General features: G+C 51.6%; 11 protein-coding genes across 11 annotated transcripts; 6 read left to right on the top strand and 5 right to left on the bottom strand.

Moving 5' to 3' along the window:
* Positions 1-824: 824 nt before the first annotated feature.
* Positions 825-2,551, bottom strand: COCCADRAFT_40864 (uncharacterized protein; the record flags this gene model as incomplete). The annotated part of the gene is made up of 5 exons (XM_007718855.1): positions 825-913; positions 983-1,819; positions 1,878-2,148; positions 2,205-2,381; positions 2,438-2,551. 5 exons carry the CDS (start codon positions 2,549-2,551, stop codon positions 825-827), a joined length of 1,488 nt encoding a protein of 495 aa, XP_007717045.1.
* A 1,951-nt stretch (positions 2,552-4,502) lies between these two features.
* COCCADRAFT_108596 (uncharacterized protein) lies at positions 4,503-6,017 on the top strand (the record flags this gene model as incomplete). The annotated part of the gene is made up of 1 exon (XM_007718856.1): positions 4,503-6,017. One exon carries the CDS (start codon positions 4,503-4,505, stop codon positions 6,015-6,017), a length of 1,515 nt encoding a protein of 504 aa, XP_007717046.1.
* Positions 6,018-7,155: 1,138 nt separating this feature from the next.
* On the bottom strand, positions 7,156-8,984 carry COCCADRAFT_30139 (uncharacterized protein; the record flags this gene model as incomplete). Its single annotated transcript, XM_007718857.1, has 2 exons — positions 7,156-8,375; positions 8,426-8,984. The coding sequence occupies 2 exons, from the start codon at positions 8,982-8,984 to the stop codon at positions 7,156-7,158; spliced, it is 1,779 nt and encodes a 592-aa protein (XP_007717047.1).
* A 372-nt stretch (positions 8,985-9,356) lies between these two features.
* COCCADRAFT_9014 (uncharacterized protein) lies at positions 9,357-13,743 on the top strand (the record flags this gene model as incomplete). The annotated part of the gene is made up of 4 exons (XM_007718858.1): positions 9,357-11,352; positions 11,408-12,933; positions 12,986-13,133; positions 13,196-13,743. 4 exons carry the CDS (start codon positions 9,357-9,359, stop codon positions 13,741-13,743), a joined length of 4,218 nt encoding a protein of 1,405 aa, XP_007717048.1.
* A 631-nt stretch (positions 13,744-14,374) lies between these two features.
* COCCADRAFT_9015 (uncharacterized protein) lies at positions 14,375-15,708 on the bottom strand (the record flags this gene model as incomplete). The annotated part of the gene is made up of 2 exons (XM_007718859.1): positions 14,375-15,619; positions 15,673-15,708. The coding sequence occupies 2 exons, from the start codon at positions 15,706-15,708 to the stop codon at positions 14,375-14,377; spliced, it is 1,281 nt and encodes a 426-aa protein (XP_007717049.1).
* A 1,192-nt stretch (positions 15,709-16,900) lies between these two features.
* COCCADRAFT_108608 (uncharacterized protein) lies at positions 16,901-18,197 on the bottom strand (the record flags this gene model as incomplete). Its single annotated transcript, XM_007718860.1, has 5 exons — positions 16,901-16,974; positions 17,028-17,418; positions 17,465-18,000; positions 18,048-18,089; positions 18,143-18,197. The coding sequence occupies 5 exons, from the start codon at positions 18,195-18,197 to the stop codon at positions 16,901-16,903; spliced, it is 1,098 nt and encodes a 365-aa protein (XP_007717050.1).
* A 184-nt stretch (positions 18,198-18,381) lies between these two features.
* On the top strand, positions 18,382-21,710 carry COCCADRAFT_108592 (uncharacterized protein; the record flags this gene model as incomplete). The annotated part of the gene is made up of 5 exons (XM_007718861.1): positions 18,382-18,750; positions 18,804-18,902; positions 18,956-19,793; positions 19,843-21,492; positions 21,547-21,710. 5 exons carry the CDS (start codon positions 18,382-18,384, stop codon positions 21,708-21,710), a joined length of 3,120 nt encoding a protein of 1,039 aa, XP_007717051.1.
* A 272-nt stretch (positions 21,711-21,982) lies between these two features.
* Positions 21,983-22,276, top strand: COCCADRAFT_108612 (uncharacterized protein; the record flags this gene model as incomplete). The annotated part of the gene is made up of 1 exon (XM_007718862.1): positions 21,983-22,276. The coding sequence occupies one exon, from the start codon at positions 21,983-21,985 to the stop codon at positions 22,274-22,276; it is 294 nt and encodes a 97-aa protein (XP_007717052.1).
* A 305-nt stretch (positions 22,277-22,581) lies between these two features.
* On the bottom strand, positions 22,582-23,135 carry COCCADRAFT_108614 (uncharacterized protein; the record flags this gene model as incomplete). Its single annotated transcript, XM_007718863.1, has 2 exons — positions 22,582-22,864; positions 22,918-23,135. 2 exons carry the CDS (start codon positions 23,133-23,135, stop codon positions 22,582-22,584), a joined length of 501 nt encoding a protein of 166 aa, XP_007717053.1.
* A 440-nt stretch (positions 23,136-23,575) lies between these two features.
* On the top strand, positions 23,576-25,090 carry COCCADRAFT_40871 (uncharacterized protein; the record flags this gene model as incomplete). The annotated part of the gene is made up of 4 exons (XM_007718864.1): positions 23,576-23,807; positions 23,914-24,015; positions 24,092-24,554; positions 24,613-25,090. 4 exons carry the CDS (start codon positions 23,576-23,578, stop codon positions 25,088-25,090), a joined length of 1,275 nt encoding a protein of 424 aa, XP_007717054.1.
* Positions 25,091-25,641: 551 nt separating this feature from the next.
* On the top strand, positions 25,642-25,824 carry COCCADRAFT_108590 (uncharacterized protein; the record flags this gene model as incomplete). Its single annotated transcript, XM_007718865.1, has 1 exon — positions 25,642-25,824. A coding segment is annotated over one exon (183 nt), but the record flags the coding sequence as incomplete, so codon positions are not given.
* Positions 25,825-26,374: the final 550 nt, after the last annotated feature.

Genomic DNA, 26,374 nt, shown 5'->3' on the forward strand with positions numbered 1-26,374 from the left:
TGCTTCGTGAGAAATTGACTGAGAAGCGTGGCTTAGAGGCATTGTACGCAAAGGTGTGGTAGGTGATCAAAGTTGGTGGGGTGACCGACTCGCTTATCCAACACGTTACATACTATTCGCAAATAGGAAATTCCCCAATCGGAATGGCCGGGGCCATAAAGAGAGGCATACATAACTCACCACACCATGACAACGACTATTTCTGCACCTAAGAAGATAAGGAATGCAAGGGAAAACTGTGAGCCCCGATTGCTGACAGTTCTAGATTTGTGTTTGTGTACAATAGTACACCTCTTTTCCCCTTGCGCCCGAGACAGAGAGGGGGGAGGGGGGCGCAAAGTATACACGCTACTACACAAAAGCCGCGCTAGGCAATGAATGTGTAGTAAGTAGTTTCCGCCGTACATATTTAGAGAGAAAAAACGGTATACTTGCTAGCCCTTGTTTCGGACGAGAAGGGGGGGTCTCAGATGTAACTATGCAACTGCGAGTTTGATTCCTAGCGTTGCAGATTGAATGCCGATCACTACGTAGTTTAGTTCGTGAGTTGGGCGTGTGGCAGCATTTTACTCGTTGTTCGGCAAGCTGAATTTCTTTGTGTAACTTCAAAGACTGTGAGAGATTTCCCAAATGGAAAAAAAAGGGGGGGGGCAGGAGGAAGAGGTGGTCGGAGATGTTCATATTTTGTGAACAGGGGTATATGTATATACTTGAAAACTGAAAAACAACGCTCGTCATATCATCACCCCTTGCGACTTTTTCATCAAAGGGGAAAAAAAAGATGAGCTAGTACGCTCGATGATGCCCACACTCATTAAAGTCGTTTATCGGGACTTGCCACCGTGACCGCGACCGCGCCTAGCACCACGGCCCTTGTTAAGCTTGACGGTGAAAGCGCCGCGCTCAATAGTATCTGTGGAGAAATTCTCGTCAGCATTCCAATTTTTTCTTCGTACATTCTCGAGTCCAGGGTAAAACTTACTAACGAGCACGTATCCCGAGGGAAACAAAAAGTGTGACCAAGTACCCACAAACGCAACGGTACCACCAGCAGCATCATCCTCGGGGTAGATATCAAAGAAGCCCTCGACGGTAACGCCCTTGCCGGTAGGATCCTTGCTTACAGACTTGACGTCGTGGACCCAGAGACCCGCGCCGTAGTTACTCTGGTACGCAAGGCCATCTACAATGTACAGGTTGTGATCGATAGCCTTGTGGTCAGTCGCAAAAAAGGTTCCGGTCGCCTTGGGGTTACGGAGATCGGTCAAGTCGATAATGTGGGTGATTGGGCGGCCCGAAGCAGCAGGGCCCGCGGCGTTGACTTCGTCGAGCTCGTCGTTCATGAGCACGTACTGGTGCCAGTTGCTCTCGGTCCACCAGCCCTGGTGGCAGTAGGACGCACCGGGGTACGAGAGGGTGGATAGGATCTCCGAGGCTGGGTTTCCGTTCTTGAACGTCGAATCATACACGGTAATTGTGTCTTCGTTGTAGCCTATGCAGATGTTGCGGCCGCGGAAACTGCGGTCGGGGCCGTTGTACTTTACGCACTGGGCGTCGTGGACGTAGCCGTCGCTGCTTGCACAGCCGGGGGAGGTAGGCTTGCTGGGGTTGGAGAGGTCGATGTACTTGAGGCCCGACTTGCAGGTTTCGTTGCGGGGCTGGGCGCCGACGGCGAGGATGGAGTCGTGGTCCCAGTCTACGACGACGTTGTGCGTGCGGCCGATGGGGAGGTCGGAGAAGAGGCCGACGAGGTCGGTCTTGGGGTCGAAGGTCTTGGGGGAGGCGGGGTCCACAGTCAGAAGCTTCTTCATGTCGAAGACTGTCACGTGTTAGTCATATGCTATGTATGTAAAACGAGTGACTTTTCTTGAACTTACTCTGAACGTTGTGGCCAACAGCCTCAGAGCCGATAATGACCCAGTCGTTCAGAACACGGATCTCGCGCCATCGCGAACCCTCGCTCTGAGCAGGGAGACGACCAAGGTACACCATCTGGCCGTTCTTGAGAACCTCGACAAAGGCGGCGCCAGAGAACTGGCCGACAATGCCAAACTCGCGGCCGTTGGCGGCAGTCCAGCCCCAGGACGAGGATCCGCGGCCTTCTGGGCCACCCATGTCGGCGTGGCTGATGAAGTCGTAGAGGTCCATCTAGTTTCTTGTAAGTACAAGCATTACTTGCTTAATCGAGTTGCAGGTCTACTGACGTTCTTGCAGCGGTAGGTCTGGTTGGCGTTTCCTGGCTCAGCGATAGCGAGGCCATCCTTGCAAGGGATGCGGGCGTCGTTCTTTCCCGGTGCCCATGCTCCCTTCTTCAAGGTAGAGAAAGAGTCCCACTGAGTGGGATCTTGCTTGCCCTCTGCCACATCGCGCTCCCATTGATCCTTTGAGACATGTTAGAATAGTGAAAACAACAAAAAGCAGTCTATAGAAAACGTACATTCTTCAGCTTCATCAACTTCTGATGAACCTGTCCAGAGGCATACTCCGACTTGGAGTAAAAGGCAGCCTGGACCGCAACAGGAAGCGCCAATGCAGCAACTGAGAACTTCATCTTGGCTACTTTGCGAGTGTGTAGAGTGCAATTGAGCTGGAATGAGCAAGTTTTCTACATAGGACTCTATGGATATATATAAAAGCCTGGTGCCCATAGAACACTCTGCAATGCTCCTATGAGCCCGCCCATCGTATTGCCACAATTCAACAGCCATACTACGTTAATGTCTTGGTAAATTGATGTCAGTCTGGGCATAATTTGGCAATCATGCTTCATGCGGAAGGTGGAAAACGGTCACGTGACTGTTATCCGGCAACGATATAGCAGGGCTTCTTCTGTGGTCCTACTGATCCATGGTCATGTAGCCGTCTCGAAGTGATGCTAACTGTTTCCAGAAGGTGATTCGTCAAGGTTCTAACTGGACGGTGTTTCGCCAAGCAGAAAAACAACCTGGATACTATTACGGCGAACCCGAATCTCACCTGGAGCGCGTTTGCTGGACTGCCCGGCACAAAGTCCGTCTGGGTTCGGCCTGCAATTCGGCCTTGGCCAGTATTACGAGCAACGCCAGCCGTGAGCGCCATAGGGGAAAGAGCACCTTTGGGGAAGGTGATGATACCCAGATGTTCTGTGTAGTGCGCGCGCGCTGGCTTTGAGCTCCGGACTCTCGGAAGTTTGGCACACCTGACTCGAGAACATCGCATTAGCCCGTCGTCCAAGAGTTTCTTCCCGTCGCTCGGCATGGAGGTTATTACGAAGTGCTGAGATGAAAGCGGCCGAAACCAGGTTGAAGGGAGATAACGCGATGGAGTGAAGATACAGAACTGGAATGTGCAAGCTGCAGTCTCTCGGCATTGAGCATTGGCATGCGCTTGCAGACGTTCCCACGGCCTGTATACTACGTCAATAAGGATAGGACCCAAGGTATTGTCAACAGGTTTGTGCGCTTATACAGAGACGATGTGCTTCTACGGCCGTTCGAGAAGGCCAGTGGTTTAGCGCCGCGGCATTCAATGCGGTACTTTAGTCGACCCGGTCTCGTGCAAATGGTATCGTACCTGTATGTGCATACTCCTAACGAAATCTGAATGTCTGTAGAGCGTCGAAAAGGAAGATGGAATAAAAAGCAGTAGAGTCGACAGAGAAGACGAAATAAGGATATGACATCCATCAAGACAAGACTACGGGCTGTATCCCGCATTGCCGTGCTGACACTTGGCACAACCACGGCTCAAGCACGGCACGTGAGCATCTCACCATTCGCACGCATGTACATGTCAACAGAAGCAGCAAGTTTGGCGCTCTTCTCACCGGCTATCGGGGACAAACAGGCGTTGTTTGGGGGAGTAGCAAAACGCCATCTAGTTGTCAAAGGTTTGCTTCCGGATCTCTCGGCATTCGTTTGCTACCTACCACTGGCTGCCAGTTACACAATAGAGCTCTTTCACGTCATATCTACTAACCCAACTCACGCTCTTGACAGACGCTCTGTACTGCATGCGTATCCATCCACTTCTCTCACCTACACCGCATGTATTCACAAGCGCTGGTGGGCGGTGAGTCGCAAGACCATCTCCCCTTCAGCTTCACGCAATCAACAACACGTTCACTTCGCGAGACGTTTCTCGCCGACCCCGATGAAGGACAGCCACTGGGATACCGAAATGGGCTCTCCCATTGGGGCTCGTCAGTGATGCAAGGGCGGCCGCCTACGCAACAAAATTATATCCCGTCACTTTCACACGACTTGCTGGTCGACTGACACCAGGGGCAGGACACCTGACCAGACAGCTGGGGGCCAATGAGTTTCACGGTGAAGGAACCAATCGGACCGGTGAGGGAACGTCGTCAGCCCAAAATTTGACTGGTTGGAATTCGCAACACCATGGTCTTTATACTCAATTCCACCACAATTGCCTCAATTGATATACTAGTGGGAAGTCTTTTATATATATCTAAATTTCTTGTTTTCTACGACGTACGACCGTTGCAAGTTTCCAATTTTGCAATGGAAAGGACAGAAATAACAAGTGAGTTGCAGACGGGCAAATCTTCCCTATTGAGGAAAAACACCCTGTCGGAGTTCGCACAAACTATTTTAGCGGACACAGACATCAGCAACGAACGCAGTGAGAGTAAGGAAAGAGGTGTTATATCGAAAGAAACGCAGGCGAGCCTTGACGAAATACCAGAAGAACTCCTCCTATACATCTTGCAGCACTTGAAGGACCAAAAGGATGATCTGGCCAGACTCTGCCGAGTGGATAGGCGTTGTAAGCGGATTTCGCAAGAGCTGTTATATGGAACTGTAGGGGGTCTTCGGCCGCATCATGGGGATGCGCATGCGATTTCACAGTGGCCCGCACTGGCTAGAAATGTGCGGACTTTGGTATACGCATTTACAGATTCGGAAGACAAGGAGTCCGAGAGAGAAGTTTTTCTCAGTGTCCTCAGGAATGGGCACAATATTCGATGGATGACGTTGGGAGTCGACCACGCCAAAGCCAACAACGACGAGCCAATGAGTGCAAGGAGTACTACGGCGGGTTGGCTAAGATTATTCAACCAAGCCATATACCCCTCACTGGAGCCTCGCAACCAATTCTCCAAACTCACACACCTCTGTATCAAAGTCAGACGCCTGGCATCAAGAGATTTCCCAATCGAATCCCTATCCAGCCTCTTCCGCCTGCCCTCCCTCCTACACCTCCAACTGGATGGCTTCCACCAAACTACGCCCTTCAGGACATGGCCTATACCGACTTCCACAAGCCCCATCAAAGAACTCTTCCTACACCGCGCAATGCTAGACATATCCGCCTTATCCAACATCCTCATTTCCATTCGCTCCCTCTCCCACTTCGAATACAACTTCCACACCGCCCCCTGGGAGCCCTTCGCCGCAGAATCCAACCCGCTATCCATCTTCCCTGAGCACTCTTGGAGCCAGCTAGGCACCGCACTGCACCACCATCGAACATGCCTCGAGCGTCTCTCGCTCTCCGACGCTTCAGACGCCGGAATTATCGAGACGGTTTACCCCGAGGGTCACGACTTCGGCATCCTGGGCTCGTTCAGCGAGTTTGACTGCTTGCACAGCATGGCTTGTCCTCTCGACGTATTTGTTGATGTTGCCTACGCAGTGGATACGGAGTTCTCGGCGCTGCTTCCGCCACAGTTGGAAGCATTCAGTACGATTGTGCGCGAGAAGGAGGCAGATGAGGCGGCGGTACCCGTGGAACTTGTGACTTCCCTATGTAACGCTACAGGAACGAGGAAGCCGGAGGTATCAGTGTACTTTCAATATATACAGAGATGCCAAGTACGGACTTCACAGCGCCTGAGCGACGCAGCCAAGCGCGCAATGGAGAATGGAGTTGTATTATTCTTCAAGGATGGAGAGAAGGACCACGAGGCGTGGGTTCTGGGACGAGAGGGTGTAGAGGAAGACGACGATTATTCCATGGAAGACGAGGACGAGGACGTCAACGACGAGATCACGGACCACGGAGATGAGGGGTGACCCCATTCTTCCACGCCTGATGTCTCTCCATCCCGAACTCCCCGGGGGAAAGCCACCGGGAATATTGTCCCCTACCGATACGAATACGGATACGGATACTTTACCATCCGGGGGCCTTGTATATTGAGTGTCCTGAACTCCACTTTCTTTACACTACGCATGGTCTGGAACCGCGACACCCTAACCCAATGCACCCGGAAGAACATGGGACGTATAACAGCACGCCCGCTGTCATGTCAGAAACAGTGTCTTTGCGACTACAGGATGTATACAATCAAGTAATCCGTCCAATATGGTGTTGATATCACCAAAGAGAAACATCTGGACATCTTCGCTGCCAAAAGACGACCATTCCGCACCCTGATCTAGATCGCCGCGCCAAGGGCAAGACATTTTCTTACCAGAGACAGTACATTGTCGTGAGCAGCCTACGGGTCTGCCGCTGCGCCTTTCTGGTGCAGGATCGTACAGGAAGTGGGCAAAGAGTGCGTTGCTGGCGTCATGGACAGCTCCAATCGCAACGAGACTATCAAAGGATGGAGAGACCGCTATGATCCCGTCAGCTACGACCACAATAACGGCGTTTGGTTCATGGTGGCGGAGACGAATATAGACATGTTGCATGTTGTTCCAGCAACAACAAGGCCCTTTTGCTTCCTCTAATCTTGTTGGAGAAAAACAGCCAACTGCAAGACTTGATGTTGTAGCATGCGGACGTGTTCACATATCCACCACCGAGGTTGTTTCTTTTTTTTTGTTCTCGGATGGTGCAGAACTAAGGGATCTGAATATGTTATAGACGACATGGAAACGATGTTGCAGATGCAATGATTTTACGATGTAAATGAACAAATATTGGAATACGAGAATTCATCGCCTGATTGAAATTTTCAAACTCGAGTTTCCTAAACTGTTGCTTTTGCTGGGAACTTATTTTCATTGACTTTGCAAGGATGGCTATCAGCGACTTAAGGGGAAAGAAACTCAGGAATACAAGCGACTGGGAACTAGGATAACAAGATACACAGGGGGAGGAAGACGTGTGCCCTCCAATACCATACTAAAATACAGGGCAAAAAAGAAAAGAACAATTTTACCGCCTACTAAGGGCATACCGAAGAGAAATCCATAGGGCAAACTAATCTTCCGCATTCCTTGCGCTAGTAGCGCCATACGCAGTCGTAGGTTTGCTAGCGCGACCAGTAGCATCACCCCATGCAGCACCGAACCTGCGGCCGGTGCTTGCAAGTAGACCTTCTTCCTCTTCCTCCTCGAGGTCGCGATCAATTTGCTCCTGGTCGAGGGTGGGTGCCCTGAACAGCGTAGTGACAAAGACAATGAGGTAGATGCCCAAGAAGGCGAATTGAGCCCAAAAGAGAACGACACCGAAGAAGGGGAAATTGATCGTGACGCGGTTAATAAAGGTGCTAAGGACAGAGGGGGTGCAGACCTGCTGGGCTGAGGGGTTGGTAGCAAGTTCGCTGCAGGGCTTGATGAGGTCCTTGTGCTCGGCGCAGTCGGGTTGCTCGTCAAGGCTGTTGGTCTTCATGTCGCAGTAGGTTTGTGGGCCCCAGGTGGCGTACTGAGGAGCAACGACCATGGCGACGGAATAGTTGATGGCGAGAACAATGAGCGTAAGGAGCACAGTAGCCATAAGGAGAGCTTGAGGTGAAGTGTGGCCCTTGCGAATCTTGAAAATGGTGATCCAGAGGAAGCGGATGCCGACCGTAGCGATTCCGACAACAGAGGCGGAGAAGAAGAAGAGGACAAGGAGCAAGAACAGAACATAGTCGATAGGGAAGACCTTGGAAGACTTGACAAGAATCCAGTTGAGAGGCTGGAAGATGTTGATGTGGCCGAGGATGTATCCGCAGTGAGCACCGCAGATGGAGTTCTTGGCCTTGTCAATGCCAGTGATGAACATACTAGCGAAAATGACAAGGGCAAAGACGAGGAGGATGAGGCCGCCAAGGAGCTTGAGCGGACGGAAAAAGGCCTCTGTCCTAATCCAAGCCTTGACAATCCAATGGCGGGCCTCACCACTGGACTCAGCAGCCAGGCGTTCGCGGCGGATCAGAGTGCGCTCTTCGCGAACAAGGGCTTCAAGCTCGCGCCTGTCCCTGCTATCCAATCCACCCTCACGGCCCTGGCTGCGGCCTTCAAGCTGCCTCTGGCGCTCACGGTTGGACTCTAGTTGAGAAGCAGTGTTCGCGGCAAGGGTGGGGGCCGAGATGGAAGGTGCCGACTTGATCATAGCAACAGGCAGTAGCGCCATACCGGAGCCTGTGTAGAGCACATAGAGTACGGTTCCGACTGTGATGAGTAGGCCGAGGGCAAAGGATAGAGCGCGCTCGCCATCTGGAGGGCTGTTAGCTTGTGTGTCTGAAGTGCGCCTTGGCTGTGCTTACGGTTCTCAGACAGGAGGTGCTTGAAGTAGTCAAGATCGAGGCGCTTGTCGTCCTTGGCCTGCTTTGCAAAGGGTACGAAGAAGCCTACGAGGAAGATGGCGACGACAAAGACAAGGAAACCAAGCGTCCACTTGATGGCGCCGCCAATGCGCTGGCCGGCAGTCTGCTCTCCGTGCTCGGCAGCATCCTCGTCGTATTCCTCATACCAGAAGTAGGTAAAGGGAATCACAAGTAGGCAGAGAACAGCGTCAAGAGAGTAGAGCGAGTAGTAGACAATGCGCAGAGTGTAGAGAATGCTGTCGACCTTGTCCGGTGTGGCCCAGTCCTTCTTGCGGCCTAGGCTGGAGCGGGACGTGGACGAGACGAGAGCGACGTCAACGGGGATCAGCAGGACCGTAGCGAGCAGGGCAAGCGTAGTGAAGATGCAGACAATGGTGACAGCGGCAGCGCGATCGCGCGGCTTCTGATAGACGTAGACGAAGGTGGACGCGATGAGGAAGAGGAGGCCCACGGCGACGGCGTAGGCCACCCAGATGAGACTCGTCTGGATGAGAGCCATGATGGATGTCGCGGAACTGGAATTAGGAAAAGCGATGCAGAAAAGAAAAGCGAAGGCAGATCGCAGGCCGCCTTTTTGGTGTTTTTTCCTGTTTCCTGGTAGTTTGGCGTGCGCCGCTAACAGTGGTGGTACATGGTGCTGTTACAAACCAGCGGCAGCAGCATGACGTCCCTGTCGCGTCGCAGAGCGGGGATGATGCATGCAGCCTAGCAGACGCGTTAGCCACATCGGGCCCGCGTCCATGCACGCATACCCACACTTCTCTCTCCACGACGCGACTCAACACCAAGACAAAGCATCGCGGGCGCTGTCCCCTCCAGCTCCGCTCACCTTCACCCCGCCCTCCAAATTGATCTGAGCGGAGCCATCGCCATGCAGTGCTACACGGAAATAGCCCCACCCACGGCTGTCAGCCATGCCCTCCACCTCCCGCTGCTGCACGCCAGGGCAAACAACCTGGTCGTCGCAAAGAACTCATTGCTGCAGGTCTTTGAGCTCAAGTCAACCACAACTGAGGTCACGCCGGGCGGAGGAGACGAGGCGGAGAATGCAGCCGCCAACTTGGACACAGAGGCGGCTGATGTGCCCTTGCAGCGCACTGAGAGCACTGCCAAGCTGGTCCTGGTAGGCGAGTTCCCTCTCGCCGGCACAGTCGTGTCGCTGGCGCGCGTAAAGGCGCTCAGCACAAAGTCGAGGGGCGAGGCGCTGCTGGTGGCATTTCGGGATGCAAAGCTGAGCCTGGTGGAGTGGGATCCCGAGTCGTACAACCTCCATACAATATCAATACACTACTATGAGAACCCAGACTTGCCCGGCATTGCTCCTTGGTCCGCTGATCTCAAAGACACGTACAACTTTTTGACGGCAGACCCCAGCAGCAGATGTGCCGCCCTCAAGTTTGGCTCACACAATCTCGCCATTCTTCCCTTTCGCCAGCGTGATCTCGTCGACGATGACTACGACTCGGATGCTGATGGGCCCAAAGAGTCCAAGCCTGAGCAGCAATCTGCATCTGGGTCTCACACAACGCCTTATACCTCGTCCTTTGTCCTGCCGCTCACAAACCTCGACCCCACCCTTACACACCCCGTCCACCTCGCCTTTCTGCACGAGTACCGCGAGCCCACGTTTGGCATCGTTGCTGCCTCTCGAGACACGGCCCCGTCATTGCTCGCCCACCGAAAAGACATTCTCACATACTCCGTCTTTACGCTTGATCTCGAGCAAAAAGCCTCGACTACGCTCTTGTCCGTCTCTGGACTGCCGTACGATATCACCAGAGTGGTTCCGTTACCTTCACCCATTGGCGGTGCTCTACTAGTGGGATCAAATGAGATTATACATGTCGACCAGGGCGGCAAGACAAACGGCGTGGCTGTGAATGAATTCGCTAAAGCCTGCACTTCCTTTCCTCTCAGCGACCAGTCAGACCTGGCTTTGCGCCTCGAAGGCTGCAGTGTTGAGCTTTTGTCTCACGAGGCGGGTGACGTGCTAATCATGCTCAACAATGGACGTCTTCTTGTACTTACCTTTACGCTTGATGGCCGTACCGTATCAGGCATGACAGTCCACCCTGTTGCAGCAGACCACGGCGGTCACCTCGTCAAAGCCGCCGCCTCTTGCACCAGCAACCTCGGACGAGGGCGCCTCTTTGTTGGAAGCGAGGATGGAGACTCGGTCATGCTGGGGTGGACTAGCACGGCAAGCCATCTGCGACGAAAGCAGTCCAACGCGAACGTCGACACGGACGAGGACATGTCTGATGAAGAGGATGTGGAAGACATGGAAGATGATCTTTACAATGATACGGCCCCTGCTGTCCAAAAAATTACGGCTGCTGCTTCGAAGCCTACTGCGCCGGGCACCTACACATTCCGCATACATGACGTACTGCCAAGTATAGCCCCAATCAAGAATGCCGTCCTACACCCAGGAAAGGATACCGAGTCATTGAATAGGGGCGAGATAATTCTTTCGACCGGACGAGGGGCTGCTGCTGCGATAACAGCCCTGAATCGTGAGCTCCATCCCGTCACTGTGGCTACAAGACAACTCCCTTCAGCACGCGGCACTTGGGCTGTGCATGCCCGGAAACAGGCACCTGGAGATGTCACTGCTGCTTTTGGTGAAGACATGGAGGCCAACATGGCCACTAATGTAGACTATGACCAGTATCTCGTGGTATCCAAAACTGGCGAAGATGGAACCGAGAGCACTGTCGTGTACGAAGTCAATGGTAACGAACTCACTGAAACTGACAAGGGTGACTTTGAGAGAGAAGAAGGCTCAACGCTGTTCGTTGGCGTACTGGCAGCAGGCACAAAGGTTGTGCAGGTAATGCGAACTGAGATTCGTACTTATGACTCTGGTAGGCTCCAGCCCCTGTGCAAAACATCCTGTGCAATAACTAACCAACCCTTTAGAACTTAACATGGATCAGATTCTGCCAATGGAGGATGAAGAAAGTGGCAACGAGCTCAACGTCATCAATGCTAGCTTCGCGGACCCATACCTCCTAGTCCTGCGCGAAGACTCCAGTGTTAAGATCTTCAGAGCTACTGGCGATGGCGAGCTGGAGGACGTCGAAGCCACCGGCTTTTCCAACTCACAATGGCTTTCAGCGAGTCTATTCAAGTCTGCTAGCTTCACAGAAGTTTTTGCTTTTCTCCTCACACCCGAAGGAGGCCTTCGTGTATTCGCAGTGTCAGATATGGAGAAGCCATGTTATGTTGCCGAAGCTCTGAGTTTCCTTCCACCTGTTCTGGGCATGGACTATGTCCCCAAGCGTAGCGCCATCAAGGCTACAATTACAGAGATCTTGGCTGCTGATCTGGGCGATGCAACGACCAAATCACCACACCTAATCATCCGCACATCGAGTGATAGCCTCGTCATCTACAAAGCTTTTCACTCTCCGTCACGTTCAGCTGCTGATCTGTGGACCAAGAATTTACGATGGGTCAAGCTTTCTCAGCAACATATACCACGATACACTGAAGACGGCGGTGCAGAGGATTCTGGATTTGAGAGTACTCTCTTGGCATTGAGCGACATTGGTGGCTACAGTACTGTCTTCCAACGAGGCACTACCCCGGCATTTATCTTCAAAGAGTCGTCAAGCGCGCCGCGTGTCATTGGCCTGAGTGGAAAGCCGGTAAAGAGTCTGACATCCTTTCACACTTCCAGCTGCCAGCGTGGTTTCGCTTACCTAGACTCTACCGATACGCTCCGTATCTCTCAACTACCATCACAGACGCACTACGGTCACTTGGGCTGGGCAACACGGCGTATGCCTATGGATGCCGAAATTCATGCTCTCGCCTACCATTCTTCGGGCTTGTATATCGTTGGGACAGGACAGCCAGAGGAATATCAGCTTGACCCGTCTGAGACTTATCATTACGAACTCCCCAAGGAAGACATGAGCTTTAAACCAACTATTGAACGTGGCGTTATTAAGTTACTGGATGAGAAGACCTGGACTATCATCGATACGCATGTTCTCGATCCACAAGAGGTAGTCCTCAGTATCAAGACACTTAATCTTGAAGTCAGCGAAAATACACACCAGCGTAAGGATCTTGTTGCAGTGGGCACTGCGATTCTCCACGGTGAGGACCTAGCCACCAAAGGCTGTATCCGTATATTCGAGGTCATCACTGTAGTTCCCGAACCAGACCGTCCAGAGACCAACAAACGCCTCAAGCTCATTGTGAAAGATGAGGTTAAGGGCGCCGTCTCCGCAATCTCAGAGCTTGGTACACAAGGATTCATGATCATGGCCCAAGGACAAAAGTGCATGGTACGAGGTCTCAAGGAAGATGGCACTCTTCTTCCTGTTGCCTTTATGGATATGCAGTGTTACGTCAGTGATTTGAAGAATCTGCCTGGCACAGGTATGCTGGCTATGAGCGATGCATACCGTGGTGTATGGTTTACGGGATACACTGTAAGATTCTTTTGTGTAATGATGGGTAAGCCAATTGCTAACCAATGAATAGGAAGAGCCATACAGAATGTCTCTCTTCGCACGATCAAAACACAGTCTCGAAGCCATAGCCGTCGACTTTATCCCCTTCAAAGAACAACTCCACCTGCTCGTCGCTGACGCAGATATGAATCTGCAAGTCCTACAGTTCGATCCTGACAGTATGTTCACCATCACCCCTTGCCCCACCCTTCACACCCTACTGACCATGTCCACCCTGCAGACCCAAAATCTGAAGCTGGATCCCGCCTCCTCCACAAATCCACCTTCCACACCGGCCATTTCCCCGCAACCCTACACGTCGTCCATTCGCGCCTCAGAATGCCCTCAGCATCCGACTTCGCCGGCGCAAACAACAACGAAGATGGCGACTTTGAAATGGACACCTCGTCTCCCGACGACAAAACCACGCAACCCCTCCATCAAATCCTGTGCACATCTCAATCCGGCACGCTGGCCCTCGTCACCCCGCTAAGCGAAGATACGTATCGTCGCCTATCCAACCTCAGTGCGTACCTGTCCAATACGCTCGATGCAACTGCGGGACTGAATCCTCGTGCTTTCCGTGCGAGCGATACACCGGATGGCGGGTGGGACGCTGGGACTGGTGCTAGGGGCATGCTGGATGGGAATTTGCTGATGCGGTGGGGAGAGCTAGGCGAGAGGGGACGGAGAGAAGGACTGGCAAAGTATGGGGAGGGCGAGTGGATGTTTTGGGGCGAGAGGGAAGTGCTTGCTGGTTGGGGAGTGTTTGGGGGTAGGGGCAAGTGAGAATTAGGAAGTGAGGGGGTTTGTTGTATTGGGTATTCTGGGATGAGAAAGGAATGAAAATTACTTATGATTATTATCCGTCCGCGTTTTGTTACATGAGATGATGTATGCTGTGCCGAGTGACTTTAGCACTTCACTCCGTTCATTTCATCCAAAGTCTAATTCGTAAAACAAGAAGAGCAAGAATCGACATTGCGGATTCCATCGGTCTATATAACCAAATTAAAGGAGAAAGTACTAAAGAGAGAAAAAAAAAGCTCTTAAAAGAACCGTGCTTTGGTATCCTAGGCTTCTTCTTCTTCTATCTTCTTTCTCTCGCTCGCTGTCGTCACGTTCGACGCAAAACAGGCTCATCGTCATCACCACACCACTACCACCACCACTGATGCATCCATTCATCAGATCATAAAATAACACACCGCAAAACCAAGAAAAAAAAACAGAACAAAAGACTCCCACGACGCCGAACCCTGGGATACAAACACGCACACCTTCCTCATATTTTTCCTCGGCGTGCGTTTTTTTCCCCAATTGAAACCGTTTGCTTTCCATGGTAAGTGTCGTGTTCGTAATCTCATACCACTGTATCTATCCCTTCGCAGGCAATAAAAAAGTATGTGCAGCAAATAGTTTACTGTGATGCACACTGGACGCGCTCAGCACCGGGGTGCATTTCGTCTTCGTCGTCTTCCATGCCGCCCATACCGCGTGCACGTGCACCCTCACCGCCCTGCTCAACGTCCTCGAGGGTAAAGTCCTCGGTCATTGCGTCTGGCGGAGGCATGACGTCCGGAACCTTGCGTGGTGGTAGGACCGACTCGAGGGCGCGGATCTGCTCAGGGTTCATCGGCCCGCCTTCCTCGTTGCCGAGGCGCTCGGGGAACTTGACGTCGAATTGGATGTACAGGTTACCAAAGTCGTGGTGTCGGTATGATGGCATACCTTGGCCGCGAATCACCTTGACCTCGCCAGGGCTGATGCACTCACCAGGGATGATGTCAACGGTTAACCATCGCTCATCCAGGTGCTCAATGTGGATCTGGCCGCCAGCAAGCGCCGTCAGCAGGTCAATCTCGGCGTGGTAGAAAAGGTCGTCGTCCTTGCGTTGGAAACGCGGGTGGGGCTTCTGCTCAATTTCGAAAACAACGTCGCCTGGCTCTACGCCTGGCAGCTGGTCACCTTCGCCCCGGAACTCGATCTTGTGGCCGCTCTTAACGCCACGGTCAACGTGGACGTGTAGGACCTTGCGCTCGATAATCGTCTTCTTGCCGTTGCACTGCTTGCATCGGTCCTTGTCGCGGATAATTTCTCCCTCTCCCTGGCAGTCTGGGCACACAGTCTGGAAGCGTTGGATCATAGGACCCATCTGCCTCATCATGTGCTTCATACCGCGACCGTCACAGCCAGCGCACTTCTTGACAGCGCCCTCCTTGCCGCCGACGCCGTTGCACTTGGGGCAGATGACCGACTTCTGAAGCGCCAGCTTGGAGACCTTACCGCGGTAGACGTCCTCAAGTGATACCTTGTGGACATGGGAGATTGTGCGCGCCTTCTTGGGTCCTTGTTCGCGTCCACCTCCCATGCCACCGCCGAACATGCCGCCAAAGGGGCCGCCGCCGCCGCCAAAGAACTGTGCGAACAGGTCCTCAGCAGCCATGCCACCTCCGCCGCCCATGCCACCTTGTTCGAGACCCTCCTCACCATACTGGTCGTATATTTGGCGCTTCTGGGGGTCGGAGAGAACTTCGTAGGCGTGTGAGAGATCCTTGAACTTGTCTGCAGCCTCGGGGTTGTGTGCGTTCTTATCGGGATGCCACTTGAGGGCACCCTTCTTGTATGCTGACTTGAGTTGTGACTCGGAGCAGTCTGGCGATACCTGGTTCTGTTAAGCTACATTCTTTTGTGGGTATAGAGCAGGGCTATGCTTACCCCGAGGGTATCGTAAAGCTTGGTATCCTTCACCATGGTTGCGGTTGCAGGCTGTGCAGTGATGTAGAGGGGCTAGTGGGGTCGCAAAAAAAGTCGGACTGAGGGGCAGTATAAGAGATACGGGTGAGTAATGTAGAGCGTGAGTGGTAAAGTCTGGGGGAATCTTTTATATGGTCAGCGTCAGGCCATTGGGTTGTGGTGCGCAGCGGCGTACGTAGACACAACAAGGCCAGCCTTGTGAACGGCGGCCCGGCAGTGAAGCCAGGAACAGGGGGGCAAAGGGAAGGAAAAGCACTTACCAATCGTCGCCACAGAAAGGCAAAACGGGAAGAGGCGAGCACGGGGTTGTGGCTCGAGACAGTGGGTGTATTATTTGTGTGGAAGCAGATGGTGATGGCCGGCCGCCTGTGGACTTAAAAGTAGTAGTTGCAAATACACCGGCAGCGCCGAGCGAGAGAAGATTCTAACCCATTCCACGGCCTTCCATGGGGCCTCGCCAGCCCAAGATAGCCTCAAAACACCCGTCTGTCTGCCCAAATTGCTCGCCAGGCCCCAGAGACTCGACAATTCACGATAATTCAGCCATGATCACCTTTGAACCGCCATTTCTACATCAAATGCACATGTCCTCGGTGCTCAATTCTTAGGAAAGTTCCAATGAACGCACGCTCGGACCATGCCCTCAGCAACCAATCGGGTGGCAGTCGATCGGTAAGGCTCTTGTTTCCAAGATTGGCGATGCAGGAGGACCCTTTTTGCCCTTGGCTCGTGGCGCCATCGTGCAGAAGCCAACCAGGAGAGAAAGAAAAAAATGGTGAAAATTTTGGTCATGAGCTACGTAGTCATAATTCCTGCGACCGACGAGCTCAAGGACTGAAGAATACTGGTCAAAGCCAAGGCTGGTTTCATTTGGGCTACAAGAATGCGCAGCCCTGCGACATGAGACATACATATGTACATATGTCATATAGATTGCAAAACACGTGCAGGGACAGGGCTGGCAGGCTGATCGTCATCTCCGTGGAAACCATGTCGGTCTGGTTTCGAACATCTCGTCTTGCCATCCATCCTGCCATCACATGACGCATCTCTCACCCCACTGTGCATCACTAACACATCGAGGCGCTGACGACATACATAGGCAGAGCTCTGCGTGCTTGGCAGGAACCCAAAGCCCGCCTCACTGGCGGAACAGCCTTGGCCAGCCTAATACAGCTAGGCTTCTATATTAAGCCTTTGTCAGTCGGTGGATCTCTTCAAAGTAGAACTTAAGATCATCCGGCTTGACAAACGGGGTGATGCCTGCAGAATATTAGCAACCAAAGCGACGGAATGTAACATATCAAGCAACATACCGTGACCAAGGTTGGCAATCCATCCCTGCTTGCCGCCGCCGAAGCCAGCCACCATCTCCTCGACTACCTTTGTGATGGATTCCCTGCTACCATACAAGACACCGGGGTCCGCATTTCCCTGTAGCACCTTGCCCTTTGCCTGCGCTACCTTGTATGCCTCTGCCGGTGCATGGAGCCAGTCCAGTCCGATCGTGTTGTACTTTGTCTCGCAGAGGTCCGCCAAGGCATACCACGCTCCTTTGGCAAACACGGTCATCGGGACGGGCTCCAGCCCTTTGGACCGGAGACGCTCCGGGAGATTGTCAGCAATGTAATTGAGGTATGGAAGAGCGAATGTCTTAAATGACGACGGGGATAGCTCGCCGGCCCATGAATCAAAGACTTGGATCATCTGCAGTGGTCAGCGTCATGCGTCCGAGTGTTACCGTGCTTCGTACCTGAGCTCCAGCTTGTACCTGCAGAGCAAGATACTCGACACAAAGCTCTGCAATCTTTTGTAGCAGCGCCTTGCTCTCCTCTGGGTACTTGTAGATCCATGTTTTGGTCTGGATAAACATCTTGCTACCTCCACCTTCAACCATGTAGCACAGCAGGGTCCAAGGCGCACCGCAGAAGCCAATCAGCGGTACCCTTCCCGCCAGCTTTTGTCTTGTGAGAGTAATGGCCTTGTAAACATAGTCGAGTGATTCCGCAACATCCACCTCTCTCTCAAGCACTTCCTTGTACTGTTTATCATCCGGAGTTTGTAGTGGTTCCGGGAAGTGGGGTCCCTTCTTGTCCACCATTATCACCTCCATGCCCATAGCCTGAGGAATGACGAGGATATCGGAGAAGATGATGGCAGCGTCAATGAGGCCCGCGTAGCGCTCAATCGGCTGGAGGGTGAGATTCGACGCGATTTCGGGGCTGCGGCAGCATTCAAAAAAATCGTTGGTGCCCTTTTCCTTGTGGTACTCGGGGAGATAGCGCCCGGCTACGCATCATCAGCGCCTGAGGGTCTTCGACGACGAGAGTCCGTACCTTGCCGCATTACCCATATTGGCGGGCGCTCGACCTTTTCGCCTGTGCAATGTCAATTTCATGATGTCCATCAGGAATAGCGGAGGGTCTTTGACCTCTCGCTGTGCGTAAGATTAAGTCATTCTTCATAGGCTCAAATTGGGGCGCCATTTTTGTTGTGAATGGAAGCAGATGGAGCGGATGCACACTGAAGTATCGTCAGCGGCTTGACTTTGGACATTCCGAGTACCCCGCGTACTAAAGGTCCGATGAGCTAACCGGATGCAGACGCGTCCCTGCATTTCGACCATTGTACCCCACCCATATTCCCTCTACACAACTTAAAAAAACGAGGATGCTCTGCAGGCGTGCCAAATGTCTGGCGCGTTCAAATCCGTCAACCAAAACCAGGATTCCTTCGGTTGCTTACAGACCATACACTGCCATTACAAGTCTCGTCCCGAGCTCAACGCGACCCTTCGCGAAACCACGTGCAGCGCAGCATGCGAGTCTGCCATTGCTTCAAGCATTCCAACGCCGTGGCGCAAAAAGAAAAACTATTTTGCAATTGGACGATATACAACAAGGCCCTATTCAATCCGAGGCGCTACTACCCCAGAATGACGCCGAACCAGAATACCCTCCGCTATTGCAGCAAGTGCGCAACAACATGCTCAAGTTCAGCCAATGTGTGCTCCTCACACGCGTCGGGGGCTTCTACGAGGTACTTGACTAACATATCCGATCCACTGCAATCCCTACTAAATTGACGCTCAGCTATACTTTGAGCATGCAGATGAGTTTTCACCCCTGCTAAATATCAGAAAAACTAAAAGAAAGGCCTTGAAAGGCAGCAAGAAGCCTCCGGTATCTATGGTAAGTCAACAGCCCATTTTCCCAGCAAAGAAAAACGGCGCTAATAGTCCTAGGCTGGCTTCCCCGCTTACCAGCTGGATCGTTATCTCAAAATCCTTGTCCAGGACCTCAATAAGCATGTTGCAATTAGCGACGAGTATGTCAATGATGCGCCAACTAAAGCAAAGGGTGAGCCACAATACACAAGAAGAGTTTCGCGCATTGTGACGCCAGGCACCCTCATTGATGAGCACTTTATGGATCCATGGGAGAACAACTACCTTCTTAGTATCCATGTAGATCCAGAAGTGCTTAGGAAAGAAACTGCAGTAAAACAGAGCCCTGGCAGTGCAAGCGTTTCCTCGGTTCTCAACCTACCGCGTACTGAAGTCGGACTCGCATGGATCGATTTATCCAGCGGCGACTTCCTGACCCAGAGTACAGACATCGCGTCCCTGCCCTCAGTGCTCGCTCGTATCAAACCGAGGGAGATAGTATTGAGTAGTGTCTTCCAAGAGGCTGATTACTCTGACATTGTTTCTGCCATACAACAAGATGGACATACAATTACTTTCCAAGATCCCCCTAAAACGCAACTGACTGTTGACAACTGGAAACCCATGTTGGAAGAAATTGTGGGTGATTTTGGCATGGCTGATTTCACGCCTGGTGAAGTGGCTGCAGGAGGTTCATTGCTACATTACGTCAAGCATCAACTGTTTGGTTCGCAAACACGGCTTCAGGCTCCGATAAGACACCAAGCCGAAGACTATATGAGCATTGATAAGAACAGTCTGAGAGCACTAGAGATCAGGAGTACTATTCGTGATGGAACATACGAAGGAAGCCTTTTACACACTCTAAAGAAGACGGTCACGAAGAGTGGAACAAGGCTACTTACGCAACGCTTGTGTAAGTACATGACCAATAACGTTCTTTGGAAATTACTGACGACACGAAGCTGCCCCTTCTATGTCTCTTTCAACCATCAATGATAGACTCGATCTGGTAGAAGAGATGATACAATACCCACAGCTACGTCAAAACATCATCGCACTACTAGAGCAAACGTTCGATTCGCTTCGGCTGGTGACCAAGTTCACGTACGGCCGTGGGGACGCCGACGACCTCATGGAACTTTCGAAAACAATCATTACGACCTCTGCCGTATTTAATGAGTTGCGGGAACACGCGAAATTCAGAAATTCCATTCCGGTTGACTCAACAAATGCAACGTCTGACACTAGACGGAGGCTGTGCATTTCAATGCTAGAACGCCGATTCGATCTAGGCTTGCCACTCCAGCTCGCGCACCGAATCCAGGAAGCTATCGACGAGGACAGCTTATCTGAGTATCATCGCATCGAAAACGAAGAGGCTGAAGAGATGTCGGAACTAGCCCAGGACGTGCTGGGTCGAGAGGCTGGCGAAGAAGATTTGAAGAACATGCCAAAGCGCGTCCAACCTAAACCCCATATGATCGCAGGGAGCTTCAAGAGCGCTACAGATGGGAGAGAGGATGTCCACATCATGAAACACAATGCTAGCAAGACTCTGGAGCGATTGCATGAGACCCTGGAAACATTGAGACAGTCTAAAAGCGAATTGGAAAGTAAATTGCGCAAAGACATGGGAGCTGAGAGCTTGGTGTTGAAATGGACTCCTAACCTCGCTCATATTGCGCATGTCAAAGGAAAAGACATGTCTCGAGTGGCGCATCACTATCCAAAGAGCTTGAGCAGCAGCAGGACTACTCGTTCTTTCCAAATCCCCGAATGGACACAGCTAGGGGCTCAGATGGATGAGACTCGCTTCCGCATTCGAGCAGAGGAGCAACGTATTCTTGGCGAGCTACGTGAAGGAGTGGTACGAAACCTCGTAAAACTACGCCGGAATGCAGCCGTACTTGATGAATTGGATGTTGCATGTGCCTTTGCAGCCCTTGCTATTGAGAGAAACTTCATCCGGCCTATTCTTGGCGCAAAACCGTCGCATCATATTATCGGCGGGCGACATCCAGTTGTCGAAAGCGGTTTACATGAACAAGGACGCAGATTCGCACCGAACGATTGCCAACTAGGCGAGAAAGAACGTATATGGCTGATCACTGGCCCAAATATGGCTGGTAAAAGCACCTATCTACGACAAAACGCACTCATATCCATCCTGGCGCAAACAGGATCGTTTGTCCCGGCAGAGTATGCAGAGATTGGGTTGGTGGATAAGGTGTTCAGTCGTGTTGGTTCAGCAGACAATCTCTACCAAGATCAATCAACGTTCATGGTTGAGATGCTTGAAACAGCACAAATCCTCAAGGAGGCTACACCCCGTTCGTTTGTCATCATGGATGAAGTGGGTCGGGGAACAACACCGGAGGATGGCATCGCAGTGGGATATGCCTGCCTCCATCATCTCTACCACGTCAACCAATGCCGGACGTTGTTTGCAACCCACTTCCATGTGCTCACCGACATGACGAAGGACTTGGAGAAGCTCGGCTGCTACTGTAATGATGTACTTGAAGAACCCAATGGGAGGTTCTCTTATATACACCGATTGAGAAAAGGTGTAAATCGGGAAAGCCATGCTTTGAAAGTTGCTAGAATTGCAGGTAAGTCTTCTGTTTCAGGATGCTCTTTCCTACGTGATACTGACGCACAACCAGGGCTTCCCGAAGATGCCGTCGCAGTTGCTGCCCAGGTCCTTCAACAGATCAAGGGTACAACCAATGTCACTGCCAAGGATCCAGCGCCTGCTCGATATGAGCAGCATTCAACTAGCATATCAGAAGCTGCAACAAGACTGTCCCAACAACAAATTAGCGCCTAGCTCTATCTTTTATTCTCCATCCCCGAGCTGACTGCTACACATATTAACTTTACGGAACACTCGTGCTTCTTGTCATACGACACTCATCGCTATCACCTCCACTATCCATTCTCTTCTTGCCACGAAACCCACTCTTGACCAACGTCCTTGGTTACCATCTTCTCGATAAACCGGAGGACCAGATAAACGACTCTCACTTGCTAGCATATCAACAAGCAGACATGATTTGGTACAAGCATATCTGGATCAAGGTGGCTACTTAGTTAGACCCAATGTTCCCAGAGCACCAACTTGCGGCCAGAGCCAGAGCTAGGGCCAGGGTAGACGAAGTAGACCGCAGAAATCAGCCTGCTCGTGAGCGAGCCAGAAAGGATAACACGACACAAGAAAGACAGCAAAAAACCCCTACCCCTATCCCTCATGGAGATGGCCCTACCCTTCATGAGGATGGAAAGGACGAGGATCACATCCGCCACGACACTCAACAAGATTTGCTTACTGGATTATCTCCTTGTGTAAGACAGCAGGCGATGGATTCAGATTTTAAGAGGCTATATGCTCACTGAGATCAGCCCGAAGAGACCAGTTCAGTGCGCTCTGTATCCAGCGCACCTCAAATTCCTCCTCCACCGGTCCTCCCTTCCTTGCCTACATTCGGCGGTTTTCGTCTCCCCAGTTCTTCACACGGCCGGAAAAAGTTTCGATGAACGAAAGTGTTACATGTGGGGAGGATAGCATGGTGATTCGAGACGAGGGGTTGGATCGAACGTATGAAGCGTGTCAGGGTTTTGGCATGGATTGATGTTGGTATAAACTTCACCAGAAGCGTCTGGCTAGACCCAACATTCCTGGTTTTAACAAACTCAATTCTTTATGAAAAATGTTCTTTATGATTCAGACTCGATGTTGTCATCCTCATACAATGCTGGGTAGCAAACGATATGTATCTTGTGAACGTGCTCATCACGTGCTGTACAACAAGACCAAACAACATGATGTCATTAACAAAAAACGAGATAAGACGTGCAAAGTGTTTTGAAACTGTAAAAATGGACCTGGAGCGCTCACAGCCTAACCGTGTGTCATGTATTACACAAATCCAAGGAGACCCTCGAACACATAGCCTTGAATGAGCGATACCCACATCGGATACCCTAACGTGACCTAGCTCCATGCACACATCTGAGAAGGTACCTTGCTACCTCACCACGTGCACTCGTTTGCTACACAACCCTCTCGCTTGTACCTCCGTTCACCCCTTGTACACGCATCCAATCTACATAGAAACTCCGAACACACGGCATTTCCGCAACCCTCGCAACGCATCGATTTCCATTTACCCGGCACAACGCACGCGCGCGCGTGGAAGGAAACTCGTACAAAAAAATGCACTGCAAGACGTTTGAAGTGCAGTATGTACAACATCACCGTGCACCCGTCGGTTACGCAAGGAAACTTAACAATTTTAAACGAGCCAGCCCAGAAGAAAACGATTGCAGGGGCATGTGCTTTTTGGGGCATGCGGGGACTGGCAAACAAATAAAGTCATGCATGCAACGTGCCCCCCCTCTTCCTTTGTCATACATGCCTTGAATGCGGTGCTTGTTTAGGTAGGTTGCTACTTTACCCCACCATCAAGGCAAGCAAGTGGGCTGTTGCTCCACCCCCGTCTTATCGTAGCCGTTGCGAATCGGGGTGGCAGTTTGATCGTTCATTTAATCTAGACGCTTACAATCTCGATAGCAACCTTTTTGTCAATCTACATCGCAGACCCCTTTCTTTTTTAATATTCGATCTGATTTTGAGAATCGGGTTGCAAGGAGGCGGAGAAGAGGTGGTCCAACACCAACTCAAGCGCTTCAGTTATGGCGAAAATTACCCCACTTCTCGAGACGGAGCAGGCGCATACTACGTCGATGAAGCCGCAACGTATATCTTCACATGTGACGCTTCAGGCGCCGCTGTCGAGGCGGGGAAGAGGACCCGGGTTGGTGCTCGTGCTGGATCATTACGCAGAGATTGGGCCGAGTGAGAAGTATTTGGATCCGCCGCCGTTGCAGAAGTGGGCGGAGGAGGGTTTTGCAGTCGTACAGGTATGTTGGTTTCGAAGTGTGGGAATCTCGCTGTGGTGCAATGAAAAGGAGGGCCAGGTTGGGTTTGACGTTGACATGGATGCTAAGAGCCCACTAGCTTCTGGTTCCAGGCAATGAAGCCGAGGACGGCGGAGAGTTCCCACTGCAAAAAGCGTTGGATGCCCTCAAAAACTGTGATGGGTGCGAGTTTGACAAGGGGGTTGGCTTAATTTGTTCGTAAACTCTTTCTTCCAAACCCCTAAGACCCTGAGTCTATTTTCAGATCGCGTGCTGACGGCTATCTTCCAGCATACATATCGCGAATTCCTTACTACGTCGAGGAAGCCGCATGCCAAAACCCAGCCATCAAAGCTCTTATATCCTACGGGGGCAGAAAATTCGTTTCTCTGAGCTCTACCAACCAACCACCCCAGCTAATCCATACATCCGGTCCTCCATTAGCTCACCGTCGCCAGTCGTCTTCGGAATCAGTTGGTATTTCCCCTAGCAGCGTCAAGACATACCGCTACGAGGATGCAGAAAAAGAATCCGGCTGGATCCTTCCCAGCGACCCAAGTTACCATAAACGCAACGCAGGAATCGCACACACCAGAAGTCTAACATTCCTCAAACCCCTCCTAGGAGGACCCTACTTCGACCTCGAAGCCGTATGGGAAGAACACACAAAATACGAGTTTGGCGAACGAGACGTAGCCAAAACAATGGCAACAATGGTCGACCAACCCTACGTCAACCACATCCCTACAATGACGTGCGTTACCCCCTCCCCCTTAAAGAGCCTCCCTCTGAAACTAACACCTCAACCACAGCGGCGGTATAGGCAAAACAAACCTAACCTCCTTCTACACCCACCACTTCATCTTCAGCAACCCCCCAGACACCTCCCTCTCCCTCGTCTCCCGCACCGTAGGCATCGACCGCGTAATCGACGAATTCATCTTCTCCCTCACTCACACTAGCACCATCCCCTGGCTCCTCCCTGGTATCCCTCCCACCAGAAAACGCCTCGCCATCCCCTTCACGTCCGTCGTCGCGCTGCGCGGTGATAGGCTGTGCCATGAGCATATTAGCTGGGACCATGCCTCGCTGCTTAAGCAGTGTGGGTTGCTTCCTGAGTATGTGAGTTTCCCGTATCAGATTGAAGGGGAGACGGTGCCGGAGGGGAAGAGAGTCGAGGTTAGACTGCCAGTTGTGGGGGAGGAGGGGAGTAGGAAGTTGGTGGATGAGGGAGCCGAGGCGAGTAATGCGTTGATGGAGGCTAAGTGGCGGGTTGTTGATGATGTTTGAGTGTGGGGGATGCAGTGTTTGGAAGTGACGGGGAATGAATATATTTACTACTGTGGAGTTTTAATGAGACTACTCGTCTAAATTATAACGAGGGGATATGACGAAATGCAGTTTCTTGACAAAGATTTCTAGGAAGGTTTGGCTGGTATTTCTAATCTAACGAGAATTATTCAAAAACAAAGACAAATTGATAACTGTATCGAATCGCAATTCCCATCAACACGGTTCATCCTGTTCCCAGAACCCAGGTGGTGGTGATGAAACGATAAGGTTGTGGGCTGAATCAAACCGTGGAAATTCCGAATCTGGGTTTAAAATATCTGGAGAGGCGGAACGCCTTTTAGGGGTATCTTGAGATACTTTTTGTTGTACGGAAGATCCCCCACTGTTGTCTTGAGGCTCTGACTCAAGTTGTCGGCTCTGCTCTTCAAATGGATTTTGAGGATCTAAAAACAAGCGGAGTGCTTCTGGATAAGCAAGAGTACCCCCGGGTCTTGTTTGTTGTTTAGAAGATGTTTCACTGTTATCTTCAGGCTCCGATTTAGGCGGTATCAACCCCGCCGAACGCATCGATTCAATCGCTGACAAGAAGCTCAAACGATCCTCATCAGAATAAGAGATATCTTGGAATTTTGTTCGTTGTTCATCAGAAGTTTCAATGTTGTCTTGAGGATTTAGGCCGAGCGGTCTATACTGTGGTGGCGGGAGCGGTGGCGTGCGTTCTCGCATTTTAAGAGGCGGTAGTTGGGAATCTTCCAGTTGTATTGTATGACCAGATTGGTAATACGGTGTCCCATCATGTACTGGTATAGAAGGATCATAATGTACAGATGTAGAGTCGATAGATGCATGAGCAGGAGGCTGCTCCAATTTAGCAAGCTTGTCCTCTACAGCGGCTATAGCTTCAGCAAGGGCTTTCCCATAGGCTTTCTTATTCTCATCGTCTTCGGCAGCCGCCTTCTTCTCAACCTCCTCTCGCAACTTTTCGGACGCTTCGAGTATGATTTTGGCTTTTTCGGCCGCTTGCCTCTTCTCTTCTGTGATTCTGGCCGCTTCTGCATCTGCAGTGGCCTCTCGTTTTAGTTGTTCATCCCTTTGAGCAAGAATGAGTTGCTCCAATTTGGCAAGCTTGTCCTTGTCAAGTCTCTTCTTCGCTTCTTCAGCCTCTTTTGCAGCTTTCTTGGCAGCCTCCTTCTTAGCTTTCTGTTTTTCTAACTTGGCCTTTTGTCGGTCAATGAGAAATTTCTCAAGACGGGAAAATGTGGCAAGCTCCGCATCTCTCCT

Source organism: Bipolaris zeicola (assembly GCF_000523435.1).
Source record: "Bipolaris zeicola 26-R-13 unplaced genomic scaffold scaffold_260, whole genome shotgun sequence".
NCBI classification, from domain to species: Eukaryota; Fungi; Ascomycota; class Dothideomycetes; order Pleosporales; family Pleosporaceae; genus Bipolaris; species Bipolaris zeicola.